At 44.0% G+C, this 18751-nt stretch overlaps 1 protein-coding gene across 6 annotated transcripts in view; it reads right to left on the reverse strand.

Annotated features, from left to right (window-relative positions):
- Positions 1–1222: 1222 nt before the first annotated feature.
- PDE7A (phosphodiesterase 7A) overlaps positions 1223–18751 on the reverse strand; it is a 114330-nt gene continuing 96801 nt past the window's right edge. For 3 of the 6 annotated variants that reach the window (XM_019925254.3, XM_073794451.1, XM_019925257.3), the window contains 8 exons: positions 18248–18343; positions 16345–16445; positions 11200–11331; positions 10914–11005; positions 8342–8486; positions 7805–7901; positions 6830–6910; positions 1223–3025 (listed from right to left, as the gene is read on the reverse strand). In XM_019925254.3, coding sequence (XP_019780813.1) covers positions 2817–3025; positions 6830–6910; positions 7805–7901; positions 8342–8486; positions 10914–11005; positions 11200–11331; positions 16345–16445; positions 18248–18343 — 953 coding nt within the window. In that variant the 3' untranslated portion in view covers positions 1223–2816. Of the gene's footprint in view, positions 4459–6829; positions 6911–7804; positions 7902–8341; positions 8487–10913; positions 11006–11199; positions 11332–16344; positions 16446–18247; positions 18344–18751 lie in introns of all 6 variants that reach the window. The other 3 variants (XR_012327197.1, XM_019925256.3, XM_019925255.3) reach the window with 3 other exon arrangements.

Raw genomic sequence — 18751 nt, forward strand, 5'->3', positions numbered from 1 at the left:
GGAGAAGCAGCTCCTGGCGGAGAATCTGTAGCCTCGTTCAGGGGAGCCGTGGTCCACAAACGAGTAGCAGCAGGTACGTCCCTGCAGGATGCGTGAGGTGACTTGCTTCCCTTGCTCAGAATCCATGCTCAAGCAACCGGCTGATCGTCGTCTGGCTTCCCGAGAACGTCTGCCTAAAGGGAGAGAACGACTGATAGTTACATTTCTCACTGTAAATTGAACTATTAACGCTTTAAAAAACCATCAGTTTCTGTGAAATTGGTTAATGTGAGTTTGCTATGAGATACAGTTCTACTTTCCATGTGCTGACATGCTAGGTGTGTGAGCTGGCAAGTTTCCTTATCAGACACTGGATGCGTCAGATGTGCCAAGCTGATACTCCTCGTATAAGTGGCCAGCTGACCTTCCCCACATAGCCCTCGGACTTCTGCACCCAGCTGTCCAGTGTGGTGGCCACGAGCCACATGTGGAGACCGGGCACCTGAAACATGGCTGGTCCGAACCGAGACGTGCTGTAAGCATAAAATACACGCCAGATTTCAAAGACTCTGTAACAGAAAAGAGAATGTAAAACATCGCAATAGTTTTTTATAATGACTACATATTGAAATGATAAAATACTGTGGATGTGTTGGAATAAATATTATTAAAATTCCAGCTGTTTCTTTATCCTTTTTTTTAAACGTGACTCCTCGGAAATTGACAATCACTGACTCAGCTCACACTGTATTTCTATCCGACATCACTCTTCTATGCCAATAATGACTATGTTTGAGTTCAAAGTTTACACGTATCCCTTCTAATGAAATGGACTCGAGAGGATCCAGGAGAGGCCCAGTGGTACCTTTCTTACGCTGATACCGAAAGTAGTATTAAGTGGCCATTTTATTACTTGACTTTTAAAAGGCCAATACGAGTAGTATTTTAGTACCTGCAAGGCCTGAGCTTCCCGCCGTGGGAACAAAGGGCTGTGGAGTCAAGCGGCTGGGCTCAGAGCCGACTGCTCCCGGCTGTCAGGACTCTGTCCACTACGTCCCGGCCTCAGCGTGCTCACCCGTGAGGTGCAGGCAGCACACGAGCCCGCAGGACTCCGCCTGCGCCCAGCTCTGCCTGAACAGATGTGTGGCGAGCGAATGCCGGAGCCGACAAGCGAATTCTTTGCTTCCCTAGTAATTTAGTGTCGTGGTTTCCAACGGACTGACTGACAGGTAAATATCAAAGATGAAAATGTGAAAAGATAGGTTTTTATTCGTCAAAAGTTAACAGCAACAGGCACGTATTAAAATGAGTATGGCAAAGCCTTTTACAAATGGCTTCACACTCAAGCTTTCTCCCAAGAGAATGACTGTTGCAACAAACTTGTAAACATAATTAATAAACAGTCCTTTACAGTAACAAGGGAAATACAATTGAACTAAAAGAAAGCACCGGTTTCTCTTAAAACTAGATTACAGTTGTGCTTACTACACATAAAACATTTTAAAACAAATTACAAAAGTGGAATGTTGTAAGTTTAAAATTAGTCCTTAGATTTTGTCCTAGAAAACATCTGTTCACATCAAAAGGCCCATCAAAGGGTAACGTTTCATCAAAGGGGGAGGGACAAGAAAACAATGCACTTTTTTCAAATCAAAACAAGAAGTTTGGTCACTTAGCTTTGTGCATAGTTTAAGGCATCTGGAGCGATCTGTTACGGCTGACCTCCCTTCCCCTCCCCACGTGTGGCTGCCCATTATGTCACATTCTAAAATAATAAATAAAAGCTGACGTTCCCAATCCTTCCCACGTGGATAAATAGAACACATGCACAGTCACACATGCACGAGCGTGCCCCACACACACATCCGCACACACACAACATACCTCTCACTCCCTGCAGCGAGAGGGACTTTAGTACCCTTGCTCTGAAGGACACACTTGCCCATCCCACTTTATTTCAGATTGGCAATACCCTGAGCTGATTATGGTGTTTTAAAACATTCCACCCTTTTCTTGCATGTGCAGGTCAAGTGTACATTAGTGAAAACAACATGCAATGTCTTCACTGCGGAATCATAATACAGCTAGGACACTGGGGTTCTGCCCCTCCCGCCCCAAATTAAAAACTAAGAGTTAAAAAAAATTGCATTGCCCAACAGCACTGGAGTGAAAGCTCGGCGGCACTCTAGGATAAATGCTCAGTTTCCAGTGCACAAAGTAAAAGGATAGCGAATGGGAGGCTTTGGTGGCATCCAAAGGAGAAGAAAGGCAAACCGGGGGAAAGGGCTGCAGTTTAGGTTTGATCTTTAAAATTCTTAGTGGTTCCTTCACAATCGTGCTCCAAGGCGGATTGAGAACCAATATTTCAGAGTTGGTCTGTAAACATTGAGTCTGGCCAGAGGCGCAGAGGCTGGGCACTTCACATTTCCATTTTCTCCGAGAGAACTTAGTGGAAGGTACAGATACACACTGTTGCATCAGACGGGTTAAATTCCAAAGATTTCTGCTGAAGGCTTCGGTTCAAGTTTCATGATGCTTCGAGAAGCACGAGGGCCACCGCAAAACTTCCTGCAAAACTTTGTTATTCCCTTCGGTTCGCTCCCACTGGGCTTTGCATATTCAAGGTTTCACACGAAAGCCAAATGCATATTGCTGTGTTCGGGTCTTGTAATTAAAAAGTGGGTTCAAATGATCCAACAGAGGAAATCTTGGAAATAAATAATGCTGGCGTCATTCACTTCCCTCAGCAGCCGAGAGTAAAGTTCTCTCACCTCAAGACCCCATTCACATTTCTAACGAGCTCCAGAGGCAGTCTGCCCACTGACTTGGGGGACGGTTTAGGATAACCGGTTCTCCTGAGGTAATAACTGTGAGTTCAGCTCCTCAAATGCAGCGTCAGCGTCCTCGCTGCTGGACTGTTCTCGCTGCAGTCCCTTCCAGCTGGCTTTGTTCAGCCCCACGTGTCCGAGCATTGTCTGGGACAGCCTGGTGTTGGAGAACCGGGCCCATTCTGTGAACAGAGGCTCCACGAGATACGTCATAAAACCTGAGACAGCAAGAGAAAAGGTATTAGTGGATGTTCTGAAACTTTACAACGTCGAGGTAGTGTTTACTCTCTTAAGTCCTATTCCAATATTACCTCTTAATTTTCAAAAGATGTGTGTGCAGATTTACATATCTTCTCTGAAGAATCTATTTAGGCAACTTACTGAAACCTGAAGTAAAGGTGAACTGACAAACACAGCCCATCTCTTCTGACGACTCCTCTCAGCTGCACCAACCATATCCTTCTATTTCAGCAAACCTGCGGCAGCCCTCTCAACCCTGAGGAGCAGGGCACAGTGTGCCCAAGGCTAAGGGGGTCCCCCCGGGGCTGTGGGTGACGAGGCCGGACTGAGGCGCGGCTGCCCTACCGTCCGGGCTGGTAATCGTCACACCTGGTCATGAGCACAGTGGGCCCGCTATGAATCTCAGGATTTATAAAGCCAAAATGCATGCCACAAAGTGTGAGTCTAAAACGAACAGAGGAGATTAGTTTAGACAATTAGGAAAGTGAACATTGAAAGTGTACCAGGGGGCCTACTTTACAGACACTTCCTACAATCGATCTCCCTTAATTCAGTCAGAAAAGGAGAAGGAGTGGTCTCGGGCCTGTCTGCATCTCTGGGTTACACAGCACTCGAGCTCACATTACAGCTGACTTAAAACTACATAGTGTCTTACACAGGGTGAAAGAAGCCTCACCTTAACAATCAGATCACATCTATTAGGAGAAGCAAATAACATTGTCTTCCTAAACTTTTGATCAACGACAGGAAAATGTACATTCTAATTCTATCACTGTTTAACAGTTATAAAATTTTCTTCATCTCTAACACCTTTTCTTTTCAGCAAAAGACCACATGGACCACAGACAACACAGGTTCCATTTAGCTAACAAAAAAAATCTCACTGGAAATAAAGCACCCACTACTTTTAATTAGAAAAGTCATATACGGTCTGATGATTGAATTTTTTCAAGTGTACAGATTATGGTATCTGAAGTAGTAACGATATTGGAAATAAGGCTTTCTTCCATCTCTTTTTTTAAAAATTTATTTATTTTTGGCTGCGTTGGGTCTTCGTTGCTGCGTGCGGGCTTTCTCTAGTTGAGGTGAGCGGGGGCTACTCTTCGTTGCGGTGCACGGGCTTCTCATTGCAGTGGCTTCCCTTGTTGTGGAGCACGGGCTCTAGGTGCACGGGCTTCAGTAGTTATGGTACGCGGGCTTCAGAAGTTGTGGCTCACGGGCCCAGCCACTCCGCGACATGTGGGATCTTCCCGGACCAGGGCTCCAGGGAAGTCCTCCATTTCTTTCTTTCATCTCTTCCATCCCCTCCACACATGTTAACTGAGAACCTTCTAGATGCCAGGCACTGCTCTGGGGTGGCCACGGATAAGCAGTGGACAAACAGACAAGATGTGCTCTCCACGAGTTACATCTGGTGAGGAGAGAGAGGACACGGGAAAACGGCATCACTGCAGTCAGAGCTTCTGGCAGCCAAGCCACCCCCTCAGCCCCGGGTCAGGCTGAGCCAGCCGCCAGAGCCCTGTCTTTTCCAGGTGCCACCGTCAAGTCGTGAGCAGCCGGAGTGTTGCACCCAAATGCAGAACCTTATTACCGCAGGTTTCACGCAATCCATCTTCTTTGATTCTCCCACTGTCGCAACTGGCTGAGAGCTGCATCCTGCTTCTCACATCCAACAAATCAGCTCTCACTCTGGCTCTATGGTACCTAGGATTCTTTTAGGTCTTAAGTACCTGATAACAATGCACAGGCCGGGCCGCAGACACAGCCAGGTGGCAGGACGCTACTCGTGAGCTGCTCATCCACCCGTGAACCCCCTTAACTGTCCCAGCCCATGCGCCTCTCTCTCTTCTCCTCAGATACCACAGGGCGCTGTGTCAATGCCTCACCCTCACCTGGCATGTGACAGGACCTGGTGTTCCTACCAAAGAAGAAAACCGTGTTGATTAAACACGGCTTCTACCTGCTGACCACATGCTGGCTCCGAGTAACTGCTGCTGAGCACGGAGTTCATTCTAATCGTCCCCTGACCTACCCTAGGAAGAGGACCTCTGCAAGCCCCGTTTTACCTAGGATTTGATGTCAGAAAGACCAACACCTGTTCTCTGTATAAACTGGGCAAACTATGTGGAAAAGAACACCAGCAGTGCCTGTGTCCTAGGGTGCCGTGAGGGGTCAGCCCACGTCAACTGTCACCGCCTTCAACCTTATCCCTGCCCCCCGGGGGACCGGGTCCACAACTGCCCAACGCTGACAAGGTCAGAAACGACAAGAACGGCTTAAGGGATCTAGCTTCTTGTCCCTTTTAAAAATTGCAGTTTTTTAAACCTCCTTTGCAACCTCTCTCATGAATCACGGGAGTAATGTGCTGAGGCACGAAGTAAGCTGGAGTGAGTGCACAAGCCAACCCCTGCTCTTCGACTCGGCCCCCTCCGCCCATATTTCAGCTGCTCTTCCGCATCCGAAAGTTATGCCCTTGAGGACCAGGCCAGAGCAGACAGGCTTCTTGTCCCGTCATCCCCTCCCCTCCCACCTCCCTCTCCCGCGCTCCTGGCCAGTCCCAGCTCCCGGGGGACTCGGCGTCCCCGCGCTGTCCCCGCAGGCCTGGGCCTCACTCTCCCGCATCTCTACTGCTCCCTCTGCAGCCAGATCGTTACTACCCACGGCCTCCCCCTGAGCATCCTCTGCAACTGTTGTACAGTGTCAGAATTCTGTTTCTGAATTTCTGACCCTCCAGCACAGTCCGCTTTTCCGGGTATTAGCAACCACAGTATTGTGCTACCTTCCGAATTTCTAGAAACTCTCTCTCTCCGAAGTTTCTGGACACACTTCACTATTGTCAACCGAGTCCTGAGAGGTCCTGCTCAGTATTGGCCACCAAAATTACGCCCGTCCCTCCATATCCTTCTGAGTGACCCCCACTTGGCAATCCACCCACCACACCCCAAACCTGGCCCATCTTCCCTCGGCTCGTCTACGAAAAGCTGCACGTTCTTGAATCACAGCCCCTTCATCGTGCTTTCTCTTACCGTCACAGTCCACTCAACAAGCAGTTCTCAAGTGAGCCCGCCCTGAGGGGCAGCGCTGGCCTTGGGGACACACACCCCTCCAAAGGCCAGGTCGGCACCTGGAGCTGTGACGACAGGCATCCAGCGCCTCAAGAGGGGTGATGGCTGCCTGGAGAAGAGTGAAAGGTGGCTTCTGGGGGTGACATCTGAGGTGGACCCTCAAGGAAGAGGAGGCTATGAGGCAGAAGGGGGGCCTGGTGAGGCACAGAGTGAAGGAGCACCAGGGATTTGGGGAGCCCCAGGGAGTCCCGAGTTGCTGTAGGTAAACGAGGGGGAAGGTGTTGGAGAGAAGACGGAAGAGACAATTGGAGGCCAGCTTGCAAGGGGCCTGTGTGAGGTGCTGAAGAGTTAGCTTCAACCAGCAGGCAGCGGTGAGAGAAAAGCCTGCAGTCGTGGAAGCCGGTCTTCCCACGACCGTCAGGCCCAGCGGTCCCAGAATGACGCCAGTGAGGCTCCCACATGGGAAAATGATGCATTCTTTCCAGTTCAGAACAGAAAGTTATTGCTACCTGCTCTGCTTTTGAGGAACTAAAATCAAATGAGAGTAATTTATAAGAGCCAAAAAAAGGGAAAAACCAGAATAAAATTTCTTAAATTATTTAAAAATTAGAAATGAGCATAATTTTAATACTGATATTTCAGATGTACCTCTCTTCTTGGCAAACTTAAAATCAGTGGCATTTTAAAAACCAGTTATATCTAAGTATGCATAGTTACCAATCTGGATGTTGGCAATAGATTCGGTCTGACGATCACAAAGTGGACTCACACCCAGATGATACTTTTTCTCTATGTCTCCTAGAAATGGAAAAAAGAAAAAAAGAATTCTTAATGCGGAATATACCTATTGGTTAAATATATAATGAAAGTCTTCATCTTACCTGTAAATTCCTTAGGAATAATGTAACACAATCCTCATGAGAAGATGCCTTCTAAATTAGCTCTTTTTTAAAATTTTTTTTTGGCGGTACGCGGGCCTCTCCCTGCTGTGGCCTCTCCCGTTGCGGAGCACAGGCTCCGGACGCACAGGCTCAGCGGCCATGGCTCACGGGCCCAGCCGCTCCGCGGCATGTGGGATCTTCCCGGACCGGGGCACGAACCCATGTCCCCTGCATCGGCAGGCGGACTCTCAACCACTGCACCACCAGGGAAGCCCTAAATTAGCTCTTTTTTAAACTTTAAGTTATTCATACATAGAAAAGGCTGCCAAGCCAACATCCTATTTTAAGTGGAGACGGTGGGAAACTTTTACTAGGTGTTATCCCAAGACTGTAACTCTGTCAGCATTTTAATTTAAAACTCAGATTTCTGAAAGGAAGGTGCATGGAACGAAGATCCTTGGTTCCTGGCTTTAAATCACAAAACATGTCTTACATGGTCATATGGCCACACCCTCCACCAAGACAAGGATGGAGCAAAGGCAGGAAAATCTTTCTGTACAGAAAACCTTCTAGCCGGCTCCACGTCTAATTCATAAATGGCTACACACACATCGGATCATTTCAAAAGAGAACTGCTGATTTTCAAAACAGATGCTCAATTTGTGCATTATTGGTTATATGTACATCCACTATGAATCGTCACTAAAACTATCAGGCACCTTCTGCTAGACTCTGCAATTGTCTGAGTTATTTTATTCATATGATGCTAAAAAATGAACTGACTAGACTATCACTCAATACTGTAACTTGCCTTGATGGAAGAACTCCTCTGTTACTTTTTCACTCCACTGCTTGCTTAATTCCCAGGTCCGACATGGGTTACAAATATCTGCACATTTCAAAGCCATCTAGCAAAAGCAAAATATGAAAGTTGTCTTAAGAAGAAGGTAAAATTTCAATTTTACTAAGCTTAATATACGCTAATAGTGGGGAAAAGAACACCTCAGAAAAGAAAAAGAAAACGTTGCAACAGGAAATTTGTTATCCTTTATACTGATTTTACGATACTATTAGTTGTAACAATCATTTTTGCAGAAACACTGAAAGCCTACTAAGCAAATTATACACGCTTGGTAATTCCGGAGAGGCAGGCATAGGACTGCACTAACCAGAAAGCTACAAAGGAATCAGCCACTTCTCTCTCATTTTTTAGATATGAGAACTTATTAAAGTGAAATGCTTTCCCTCAGGATTTAACCACTCAGAAGACTACACGAGAATATTTCATTTTTATTCTAATAGTCATGTGATTTGCTCTAGAAATAGAATCTTTCCAAGCTCATTTTACCTGTAAAACCAAATGCCTATGCCTGATGTCTTCCAGATGTAAGTCGCCTTTGTCCAGATGGGCCCTAAACAAGGACAGGTACTCGTTCTGCCGGCTGATGTCCGTGGCCAGTATCAGAGCGCCTATCTGAGCCTCCATCTGTTGTCTGGAATTAGAGAAACATAAAGAGAAATACAAGTCTTTCAACTGAATAGCTACTTCTTGATTATTTTTTCCTTAAGTCTTAATACTCAGAAAGCTTTACAGGGCCCTAAGATAATTCTAACTGCCATTCAACTTTTAACCTACCAAAAAGATGGATTCAAAGAATGCATTTTAAAAACCTACTAAAATAATCAAAACTAAAACCAAGAGAGTTGGTAGGAAAATACCAATATGCAAACACTCCAAAAAGAATGCCTAAAGGTGGAATTATATGCCTAAGAAAGTCTATGTAAGATTGGCTGGGATGCAGTGAACAACTTTGGACTCTTTTTTGGTGCCTGAGATCTGAGAGGCAGGAGGAGGGTCAGATGGAGGAAGAACAGCCCATTCCCACTGACTTCTGCAAACTTTTGAAGATGTCTGACTAAAACCTGATGAAGTTCCACCAATTTAATAAAGTTTAGACTCAACTATGCTTTCAGGGCCGAATTCAAGAATTAATTATCCAAATTTCCTGGAAGGGAAAAGGTAACATGTTACTACAAATAACAAATACATTATATCATTTAAAAAACCGCCTCAAAAACAAATACCGTATGCTAATGCATGCGTATGGAATCTAAAAAAACTGTACTGATGAACCTAGTGGCAGGGCAGGAATAAAGACGCAGACATAGAGAACGGACTTCAGGACACAGCTGGGGAAAGGGAAGCTGGGACGAAGTGAGAGAGTGGCATGGACATATATACACCACCAAATGTAAAATAGCTAGCTAGTGGGAAGCAGCCGCATAGCACAGGGAGATCAGCTCGGTGCTTTGTGACCACCTAGAGGGGTGGGATAGGGAGGGTGGGAGGGAGGCTCAAGAGGGAGGGGATATGGGGACAGATGTATACATACACCTGATTCACTTTGTTATAAAACAGAAACTAACACACCATTGTAAAGCAATTATACTCCAATAAAGGTATTTAAGAAAAAACTGTTTCAAGTCAAATAAGAGAAATGTTAAAAAAATTCCTTCTGTTTCAATGGGCCATCACAAACATTATCTTTGTATAATGATCAGTAAAGAGCAGTCAATAGATTAAAAGGCTCTAAAGATGGTTTTTTGGAGACCCTAGTCCGCCATCTTCTTGGTCTGCCGACTTTCCGAATAAAGTCGTATTCCTTGCTTCAAAAAAATATAAAATAAAAAAATAAAAGGCTCACAGTATTGAACAGTAAATAAAACAAACCCTAAGCAAACATAAAAGAATGCTATTATGCAGTATTCCTTATTTTCAGTTTTTATTTGTATTAAAATATGAGAATTCAACAGGGTTAATCATCAAATGCAAAACACGACAGAAAGGGAATAATGAAGCAAACAATTTAATCTGCCTTAGTCAAGAAAAAGAGAACTTATATATACAAACACTGTGTGGTTTAAGCAGTTTTTATATTTGTACTATGACAAGAAACAATTTTACTTACCAGAAGTACTGTCATAACTCCAAACGGTATCCATGAATACAGATTTAAAAAAATAAAAAGTCCAGCTTTTTTCTCACGGACATTACCAAAAACATTTTTGTGTTTTTATGAGGTTGTTTTAAATTGTGAAAGGGAGAAAGGAAAGAGCAATGACAGTAACTTAAATCTTGATACCCACATGTATTTTTACGCCTCACCTTTTTTCTAGAAGTAGGTGGTTTACATCCACTGACATGGTTTTTCTAAGTGCACCTTCTCTTGGGGAGGCATCGTTAAAAGCTTCAGTTTGTGGACCCATGACATGAGATTTTGTTGACCACCACCATCATTATCATATTGGGCTCATTTACATGAATGCTTTTTATTAGCCTTTCAAATGGCCTGCTCAACATCAAGTGATATTTTCTAAAAAAAATGTAGTATTTTCTGTTCTTTCAATTCATTATTTTATCCTATAACTCTAGCAGTGACTCTAGGACTATGCTGTTGAGGATACAAAGCATTCTTTTCACGTCTTATCGGTTTTGAAAACTTCCTGGAACAGATTTTAATGAATCTGTTTCTTATACAGATTGTTTACTTTCTATCCAATTTACCTTTACAGCTAGAACTTATGGTTTTATTCAAAAGAGCATAAAATGGAAATATGTAATACCATTTACATAAATGAGCAGTAAACCATGACTGAGCCACTGTGTATTTCGAGTGGATTTTATAGTATCTATGAGTGATCCTTCATAAAAATTCACTGAAAAAAATTACTACTGACTGTATTTCAGAACAGGTTTAAATTATTAAAATTTTGATGTAAATTTGTAAAATAAGATAATTTACCTGAAAATTGTGGAACACCTGAATATAACAACATAATTTTAAAAACTTTATACGGTTGTTTTTGCAACTTAATTTCTACAGTTCATAACTAATTAATTTTGTCTTAATCCAACCTACCTGCTTTCTAATGGCATATGTGAGAATAAACCGGATTCTCTCAATAAACCCACTGCAGATCTCCAGTGGTGATTTTCCAGTACTGAGGTATTCTACAAAAAGAAAAGGGCATCTCTGAGTAAATGGTAAGTCTTTTTCTGAACATAAAGAATTATTTGTAAGTAATATTAATCTGATTAAAATCTGAACGTTCATGGAGAATTTATTTACTCCTTTCACGTCTTTAAACATGACACATTTTCTAGAATGCAAGAATATTAAATTTTGAGGATAAAATTGCACTAACCTTGTATAAAGTTGCCAAGTAATGGTTAGTTTTAATAAGGAAAGGTTGATTAACACCTGGATGATCCAGATCATGAGTGGCAGCTGCAATTAAGCTCAGCAAGACGTCCCAAGGAGTTACAGAATTGGCAAGCTGGAGTGCGGCAAGGAATAACTGATTACAGACATATTTGAAACACGCGCTGCGCCATTACAGTAGCTGTTCTAAGTTAGCCTCGACTGAGTGTCGGCGGTCTCCTCCCGCCATGCTTCTCGGGCCGCTCATCCAGGCCACGGAGTGCCTGCCAGCGGCGGGTCTCCTCACGACCCTGGCGGCAGGCGTGGTATAATGGTGTCCCCGCCCACGTGGAGTGCGTGGATGCAGCTCATCCTCCACTGGAAACTAGCATCATTAAGATGACAGCTAAAGTATAAACCACCTTTTTGAGAAATAAAAGTTTTCAAACAACAAACAGAGATTTGAGTATTTCTGTTAATGTAGTCAGAGACGGCCTATGAGGTTTTAAGAACATTTTTATCATGGTGAGAACACTTAAGGTGAGATCTACCCTTTTAACAGATGTTTAAGCGTACAATACTGTAAACCTATGACTGAGCGTGTGTGTTTACCAATAAATCGGTTACTGGGTTTCAATCAAGGATCCAAATCCAAGGTTACTTCTGAGGTCCCAAATGTTGAAGGAAGCTACTGAGTAATCATGGAGCAGAAGTTTACGTCAAGTTGGTAGTGAAATCCTCTCCCCATGGATGGACAGTTCAGAACAGCATACACAGTGTATTCATCTCAGGAAATGCCATCCTGTACACTAGCCATTGTAATTTTACTCTCAACAGTCATTTACTGTTCTTGATAAAATAATCACAATAAATAAGCTTATTTACCTGACTGAAGTTTTCAACGACAAAAAACACTCACCTGGAGTGTGTCACAAGCCCAGCTCCACCAGCGCCTCCCCAGCCCACCTCCGTTCTCCGCCTGCAGCCCAGCCCTCGCCCAGCCCCCGCCCACAAATGATTGGCTGCGTTCTTGCAGCACATGCCACATCCTGCCACACCAACACCGCCAGAGCGCAGCGTGCGCCCGTTTAGCTTTGCCCTGGGGCAGTGCTCTCGAAACGTGTAGGGTCCTGTGCCCTAACAGCAGAGAAGTATTCTGAGCATAGGCCACCCACATAGGTACACTTACTTACAGATTACAACACAGAGCCAACCCATACTGCACGTGATAAAACACGGATGAAAACCGAAAAGTTTTAAAATATGAGATAAAAGTATTTTTGATTCAAATTCTAGTATATTCTTTCTATGCCAGAATGGATTTTTTTTCCATCCCCTGCGCCAAGTTCATCTTGGTCTGAAAAAAACCACTGTCGGAGGGCCTGAATCCACTAAAATAGTGTAAGCTGTTTGAGGGCAGGGAATGTAAATTATTTATTTTTGTATTACCGGTAAATGGTATATAGAGAAACTCAATGAATGGGTAGAAGATGGTGAAGACAATTATTTCCTCTTTAGGAGAGGTAAAAGCATTTAAAAAAAATAAAAGATTTTAAAAGTGCTGCTTGGACTTCCCTGGTGGCACAGTGGTTACAAATCCACCTGCCGATGCAGGGGACACGGGTTCGAGCCCTGGTCCGGGAAGATCCCACATGTCGCGGAGCAACTAAGCCCCGTGCGCCACAACTACTAAGCCTATGCTCTAGAGCCCGTGAGCCACAATTACTGAGCCCACGAGCCACAACTACTGAAGCCTGCACGCCTAGAGCCCGTGCTCTGCAACGAGAAGCCACTGCAATGAGAAGCCCGCGCAACGCAACGAAGAGCAGCCCCTGCTCGCTGCAACTAGAGAAAGCCCACGCGCAGCAGCGAAGACCCAGTGTGGCCCAAAATAAATAAATAAAGAGTACTGCTTACTAATCAAGATGAGCAGAAGGCGCACTCCATGGAGCACCCTGCATATAAAGCCACATCCCCTCCTGACATAAGAATGCAGGTGTGGCTGTGGATATATTATGAACATGCGATTTGTTAAGCAATATTCAGAAGTGTTATATTCTTACGATAACTTTGGCAGAAGAACAGACGAGGACCAGCCTGGGAGAAGGCAATAATCCAGAATTGTTAAAAATTAATGTATGATTTACACATGACCTCAAACAGTCTCAGGCAGATTAAAGAGTTAACTATTAAAAATAGAAACATGAGAAGCAGCAGTTGAGCTGTTAAAGTTCTGTGAAGGAAAAGTAAGTTCTAAGTTTGAAAACAAATCACACATGCAAAAAAAATTTTGAATAAAAATGCAACATTTCTGCTTGTTACAAAAATCTTTCATCAGAAAAAAAACTTTATGAGTTTCCTAACAAAGACAAGGAAGTCAATGACATTAATGCAATTTTTAAAACTAGATTTTTTTAAAAAAGACAAATGTCATCCCCATTTCTGACTGTTGCTATTAGGTGCCGTTAGGCTCAACTGGAACAAAATTATAATCTATATTCTGAGGTTCAGCTTTGAGGACATAAAAAATAAATACTAAAGTTAGAGCTGATACAAGTACACACCAAAGGAACTTTCAATAATTTCTTGGTTTTCAAATATTTTTGTCTTTGTTTTTTTTTTTTTTTTTGACTTAGAAGAGCCAGGAATTAGCTCTTACGTATAAATCATAAGATATAAAAACCGAAAGCAGGACTTCCCTGGTGGCGCAGTGGTTAAGAATCCACCTGCCAATGTGGATTCCCCCGTGCAGGGGACACGGGTTTGAGCCCTGGTCCGGGAAGACCCCACATGCCGTGGAGCAACTAAGCCCGTGCGTCACAACTACTGAGACTGCGCTCTAGAGCCCGTGTGCCACAACTATTGAGCCCACATGCCACAACTACTAAAGCCCACGTGCCTAGAGCCCGTGCTCCGCGACAAGAGAAGCCACTTTAACGAGAGGCCCGTGCACCACAAGGAAGAGTAGCCCCTGCTCGCCGCAACTAGAGAAAGCCTGCGCGCAGCAACGAAGACCCAACGCAGCCAAAAATAAACAACAATAAAAAAAACCCAATAACAGCACCAATCCATAAAATAAAAGCTGGTGTTTAAACAAACGAATGGAAGCAGGTTTCCCACTGAACACTGTATATATGGCTTTCTCTTCACGGTCCCCTCTGCACCTGGATTCTTCTCCGTGGCCGTCTCCTTCTCAAACACTGCCTCTCGGTTTACATGGTTCCCGACCGTCTGTCTGAAGTTGTGAGCTCTCGCCAGCCACCCAGTCACTCCCCAGCGCATCACCCTAGTAAATGACTTCACAGCAGCACTTACCACAGTAGAGGTCAAAGTTCTGTTTATCTGTTTAAAGACCGCCCCCCTGCCCCCCACTGGGAGGGCAACTTTTTGAAGGCCAGGGACCTTTCCTGTCTTGTTTACCACTGGATTCTTAGCGCCAGGAAAACGGACAGAACAAATGAATGAACACACTCGACAATGCGATGCCATGTAAAGGACCGGGAAGTAAAAGAGGTACAGTCACCTCTGAGTGACTCCACTTCTACTTTCTTATCTCTATGATAAGGGAGGAGGAAACTGCTGTATTTTAAATCTTAGTGATTTTATCGGTATCCTTAACTGAAGCTTTGACTGAAGAGTTCACTGAGTATGTTAAGAAAAGTGTTTAAAGTAAGAATGATCAGAGCTACATAGGCAAAAAGTGTTTAAAACTAGTGCTACCAGAGCTGCATGGGTAAGACAGTGTCTGCACCACGTTCGCCCTGCACTCTCTGCCCCTCTGGTCCTGCTGGGTGCCGGCGCTCCCCAGCCCTGGCTTCGGGCTGGGCGTGGCCAGCCAGCGGGTGAGGCCTTCACAGCCCCATGGACTAGGTTTATCTCCTCTGTGTCCCATGGGGCACTTAGCTCCATCATTCCACTTCCCTGGCTGTATGGTGATTACTTACCAATTTCTCCCACAAGACTGTTCAACAGAGACACTATAGGCTTGGCCCAATGTTTGTTTTAAACTTTAATTAAAAAATTGGGGTGCATGGGCGTATTCATTTATCAAAACTACACACATAAAATGTATGCATTTTACTACTGCATATAAATGATGCCACAATACAGTTAATTTTTTTTTGAGTCATAATATACTTTAAAAATTGGGGTACTTTCACATACTCCACATCTCTTGAAAAATCAGGAGACTGGCAACCACATGGCTATATTCTCAGAGCATCAACTAGCACCAACTGGCTCAGTCAGCCTCCTTCCCTCCCAACATCCGGCTGAACTAAGATCCCTGGGGAGGCGAGTTTAGAGGCAGGGCTAAGGGTGGCAGATGTAACTTTACAGCCTCCAGGAACAGGAAACGCCCATGGGCAAACACGGCTTCCATTACCATCTACAGCTGGTCCCCAGCTCTGATTTCTCTGCTCTGCTTCAGACTCCTCTCCAACTCTCTACTAGACACCTGCATTCGGATATGGCGCGAAGACACTTAACCGCACGTGCCCACAATGGAGCTCATCATCTCTGCCAGCCCTCCCTCCCTTCCTACATTCTCTCCCTCACAGCGACTCCCACCTGCTACTCAGCTGCCGGGGACAGTCTCCACCGACTCCTCTCCCTATTTCACCCCCCTAGATGCATCAAGACACCACATCCTCCATGTTCTGATTCCCAAGAGATCTCACCAAGCGTCTGGCTCTCTCCTGCCCCAAGGCTATCGAAACAGCTCCTGATGGGCAGCGTGCATGATTCTGGTCTTGTCTGAGTTATTCTCCCCCCACAGCCAGGATAGCTTTGTAAAGTCTCCTGCTTCCCTTCCGGAGCTTCCTATTCATCACGGGATCTGACGAGTGTCATCCCTGCCCTCGTGGAGCTCAGCGTAAACGCCAGGTGACCTGACATGTGTGGCCGGGCCGTACAGCCTGACCCTCACTTGGGCTTCTCCAGCCTCATTCTCGACAATCACCCCAGCTCTCTAGCTGTCAACTTACAAATACAGCCACGCCTGGAAACCTGATCCAGCCACATCTCATTCTTGTGAAGGAACCTTCTGATTTTAAGTCTGATGAAAACATTAACTTAAGGAAAAGTATCTGAAATTAAATCAAGGGCATTTTCTCAGGACTTTCACTGACTGTAAATGCCAACACCTTACCTTAGGTTCTTTTAGGTAACAGTGCATGGCCTGAGTAACATCTGCAGCGTGGACTGCATTGTGGTAAGGGTTTTGACTGTGGTAATCTTCTTGGATCATAACTGCGTCAAAGAAAAAAAAAAGACCTCAGATTTAACTGCGAACAGGAGGCATGTACAAATACAAAAATTGCAACAATTATGCATTCTCCACTTACCCTTCTCATGTGGCTATCAGCTAACTGTTCTGATTCGGGGAGATGATAATCACTTATCATAACTCACATGTATACCCAAGGCATCAACACCACTTTGACTCTTGTTCAAAACTCTTTAAATGACATGAAGGTATTCATGTCAAAATTATAAAATTTTTTTTTCCTTTTCTTCTCTTTTAAAATGTCAATCTATCATTGTGGCCCACTCCTCTGACTTTTTTTTAATTTAAAAAGAGTTTCTTAGTTTAATAAAAACTGTACAATTCATTCAACAAATACTCATCGTAGTAGATACTGTTCTAGGAACTAGGAATTCATCAGAGGACAAAAATCATTATGAGGCTAAAATAATACAGATATTGGGGAATGTGAACACGATCCTTGGGATACTCCATCAGTGAGGTGAGTTTCAGATCTGCAATTAGTTTTTCAGTAGTAGGGAAGGATGATGTGTTAATCCTGCCTTCTCTGCTCAGTGTCTGTATTATGCTACCATGAAAAAGTAGACTAGGATGAGAGGGTAGAGCCGTCCCCACTGCCACCAAACCCGCACTGTGGCCCTCACAGCCCATCACTCAATCCAGTGATCTCCAGGTATGGTGAGCCAACCCCAAGGTGGTGAGCTACGACTCACTGGTGAGAGGCAAAGAGCATTAGAATTCTGTATGTACTTTGATCCCATCCTTTAAAATAGTTTTCTAAATACTCGTGTTAATATCTATTTATGTGTTTTATAACAGATATTAGCAGAGTATTGCAGGCATACAATTTGTAAATGAATATGCATTAGAAGTTTCTCAACGTCTTAGGTAACAAATTTATCTTAGTTTTGCTAATTAAGAGGAAAGAAAATATTATCACCTTCGTTACAAAAACAAGAATCCTCATGCTAATTTTCTTCTAACGTTTTCCTTTATTCGGTGAAAGACTCTAATTTTTTCCCTAGCAGAGTGCTCTTAAATATCACTCTGCACATGAAAACATATTCAAAATAATCTTTGACGTTTACTGTCAGGAGGTTTCTGGGATCAGAAAAAGAGGAGACCCAAGTGCAATGGACCTGGATCTTTTAAGGTTTTAGCCTTCAAAAAGTTAGGAAAGGACAGAAACTGTGTCATCGTTGCGAGAAAGCCGGGGCTGACGTGGGAGACTGACAGCAAAGCTGACCCAGCCCCCAGCGGCACTGGGCCTTCGCGGCTTCCCCACCCAGAGGTATGCCCCCCCCCCCACCTGACGGGCTCTGGCCACCGGGATGCGGCGGACAGCAAGGCGAGCCAGTGTCCGGGCTGGGCTCGGGGGTCTGGATGTGCCACTGCTCTCTGAACAAGCTTGGCTTGTTGGAAAATAATCTTTTTCCTTTTTTGTTTTTAAAGTGGCTCTATTATGGTGCCAAACTCCTCTGCCTCCTTTTAATTTAACAGGAGATCATGTAGAGCTGAGCCGGGTCGGGCCCGGTGTCCCAGCTGAGGCCCACGACGCCGCAGTGCAGCTCACTGGGTGTCAAGGGCGGGGGCACGAACAAACTCAGCCAGACCAGAAGCAGCGCTCCACAGCCCTGCAGACTCAGGGCTAAATCAATGTGTGTTTTCTTTAAGCCACGAACTTTGGGGTGATTAGTTTCAGAGCAACAGCTGATATAATTGAGAGACAAGTTAAACAAGTACCAGTACAAATCTTATTACTGTTAAATGGGTTAGAATCACTTACCTAAAAATCTACGAAGTTTCATCATATCTAAATGGAAGTACTCAATTAATCCATGAAGACTAAATAAATGAAAGGTTAAACTTACTAGACTATTTCCTAAAAAGGAAGAAGAGGAGATATTAGCAGGAATACAAGCTTATGTAACTGCACTGTACTTCCAAATATAGGTTTGAATACAAAACATAAAGAGTACTAAGTCCTACTTTTTGTCTATCTAAAATTTACAACTTATTTTAATTTTACCAGTTTAGAACTTTAAATATCACATGTTCTTTCTATTCTAAGAAAAAAGGATTTTTTGGTTTTATTTTTCTAAAACCAAACAACTGGAAGATAAACATTTTTGAATAGATAAGTTTTCTTTTTAAGACACCAAAATAATTAGAATTGATAGAAAACTTTGAAAATTGTCCACACTGAGTAAGTTTAATTCAATTTCCCAAAGCACCTAAAACATGTGCACTCACCTCCTCATAACCATCCCTCCACCACACTGCTCTGAAT

Source organism: Tursiops truncatus, chromosome 17 (assembly GCF_011762595.2).
Source record: "Tursiops truncatus isolate mTurTru1 chromosome 17, mTurTru1.mat.Y, whole genome shotgun sequence".
Classification (NCBI taxonomy): domain Eukaryota; kingdom Metazoa; phylum Chordata; class Mammalia; order Artiodactyla; family Delphinidae; genus Tursiops; species Tursiops truncatus.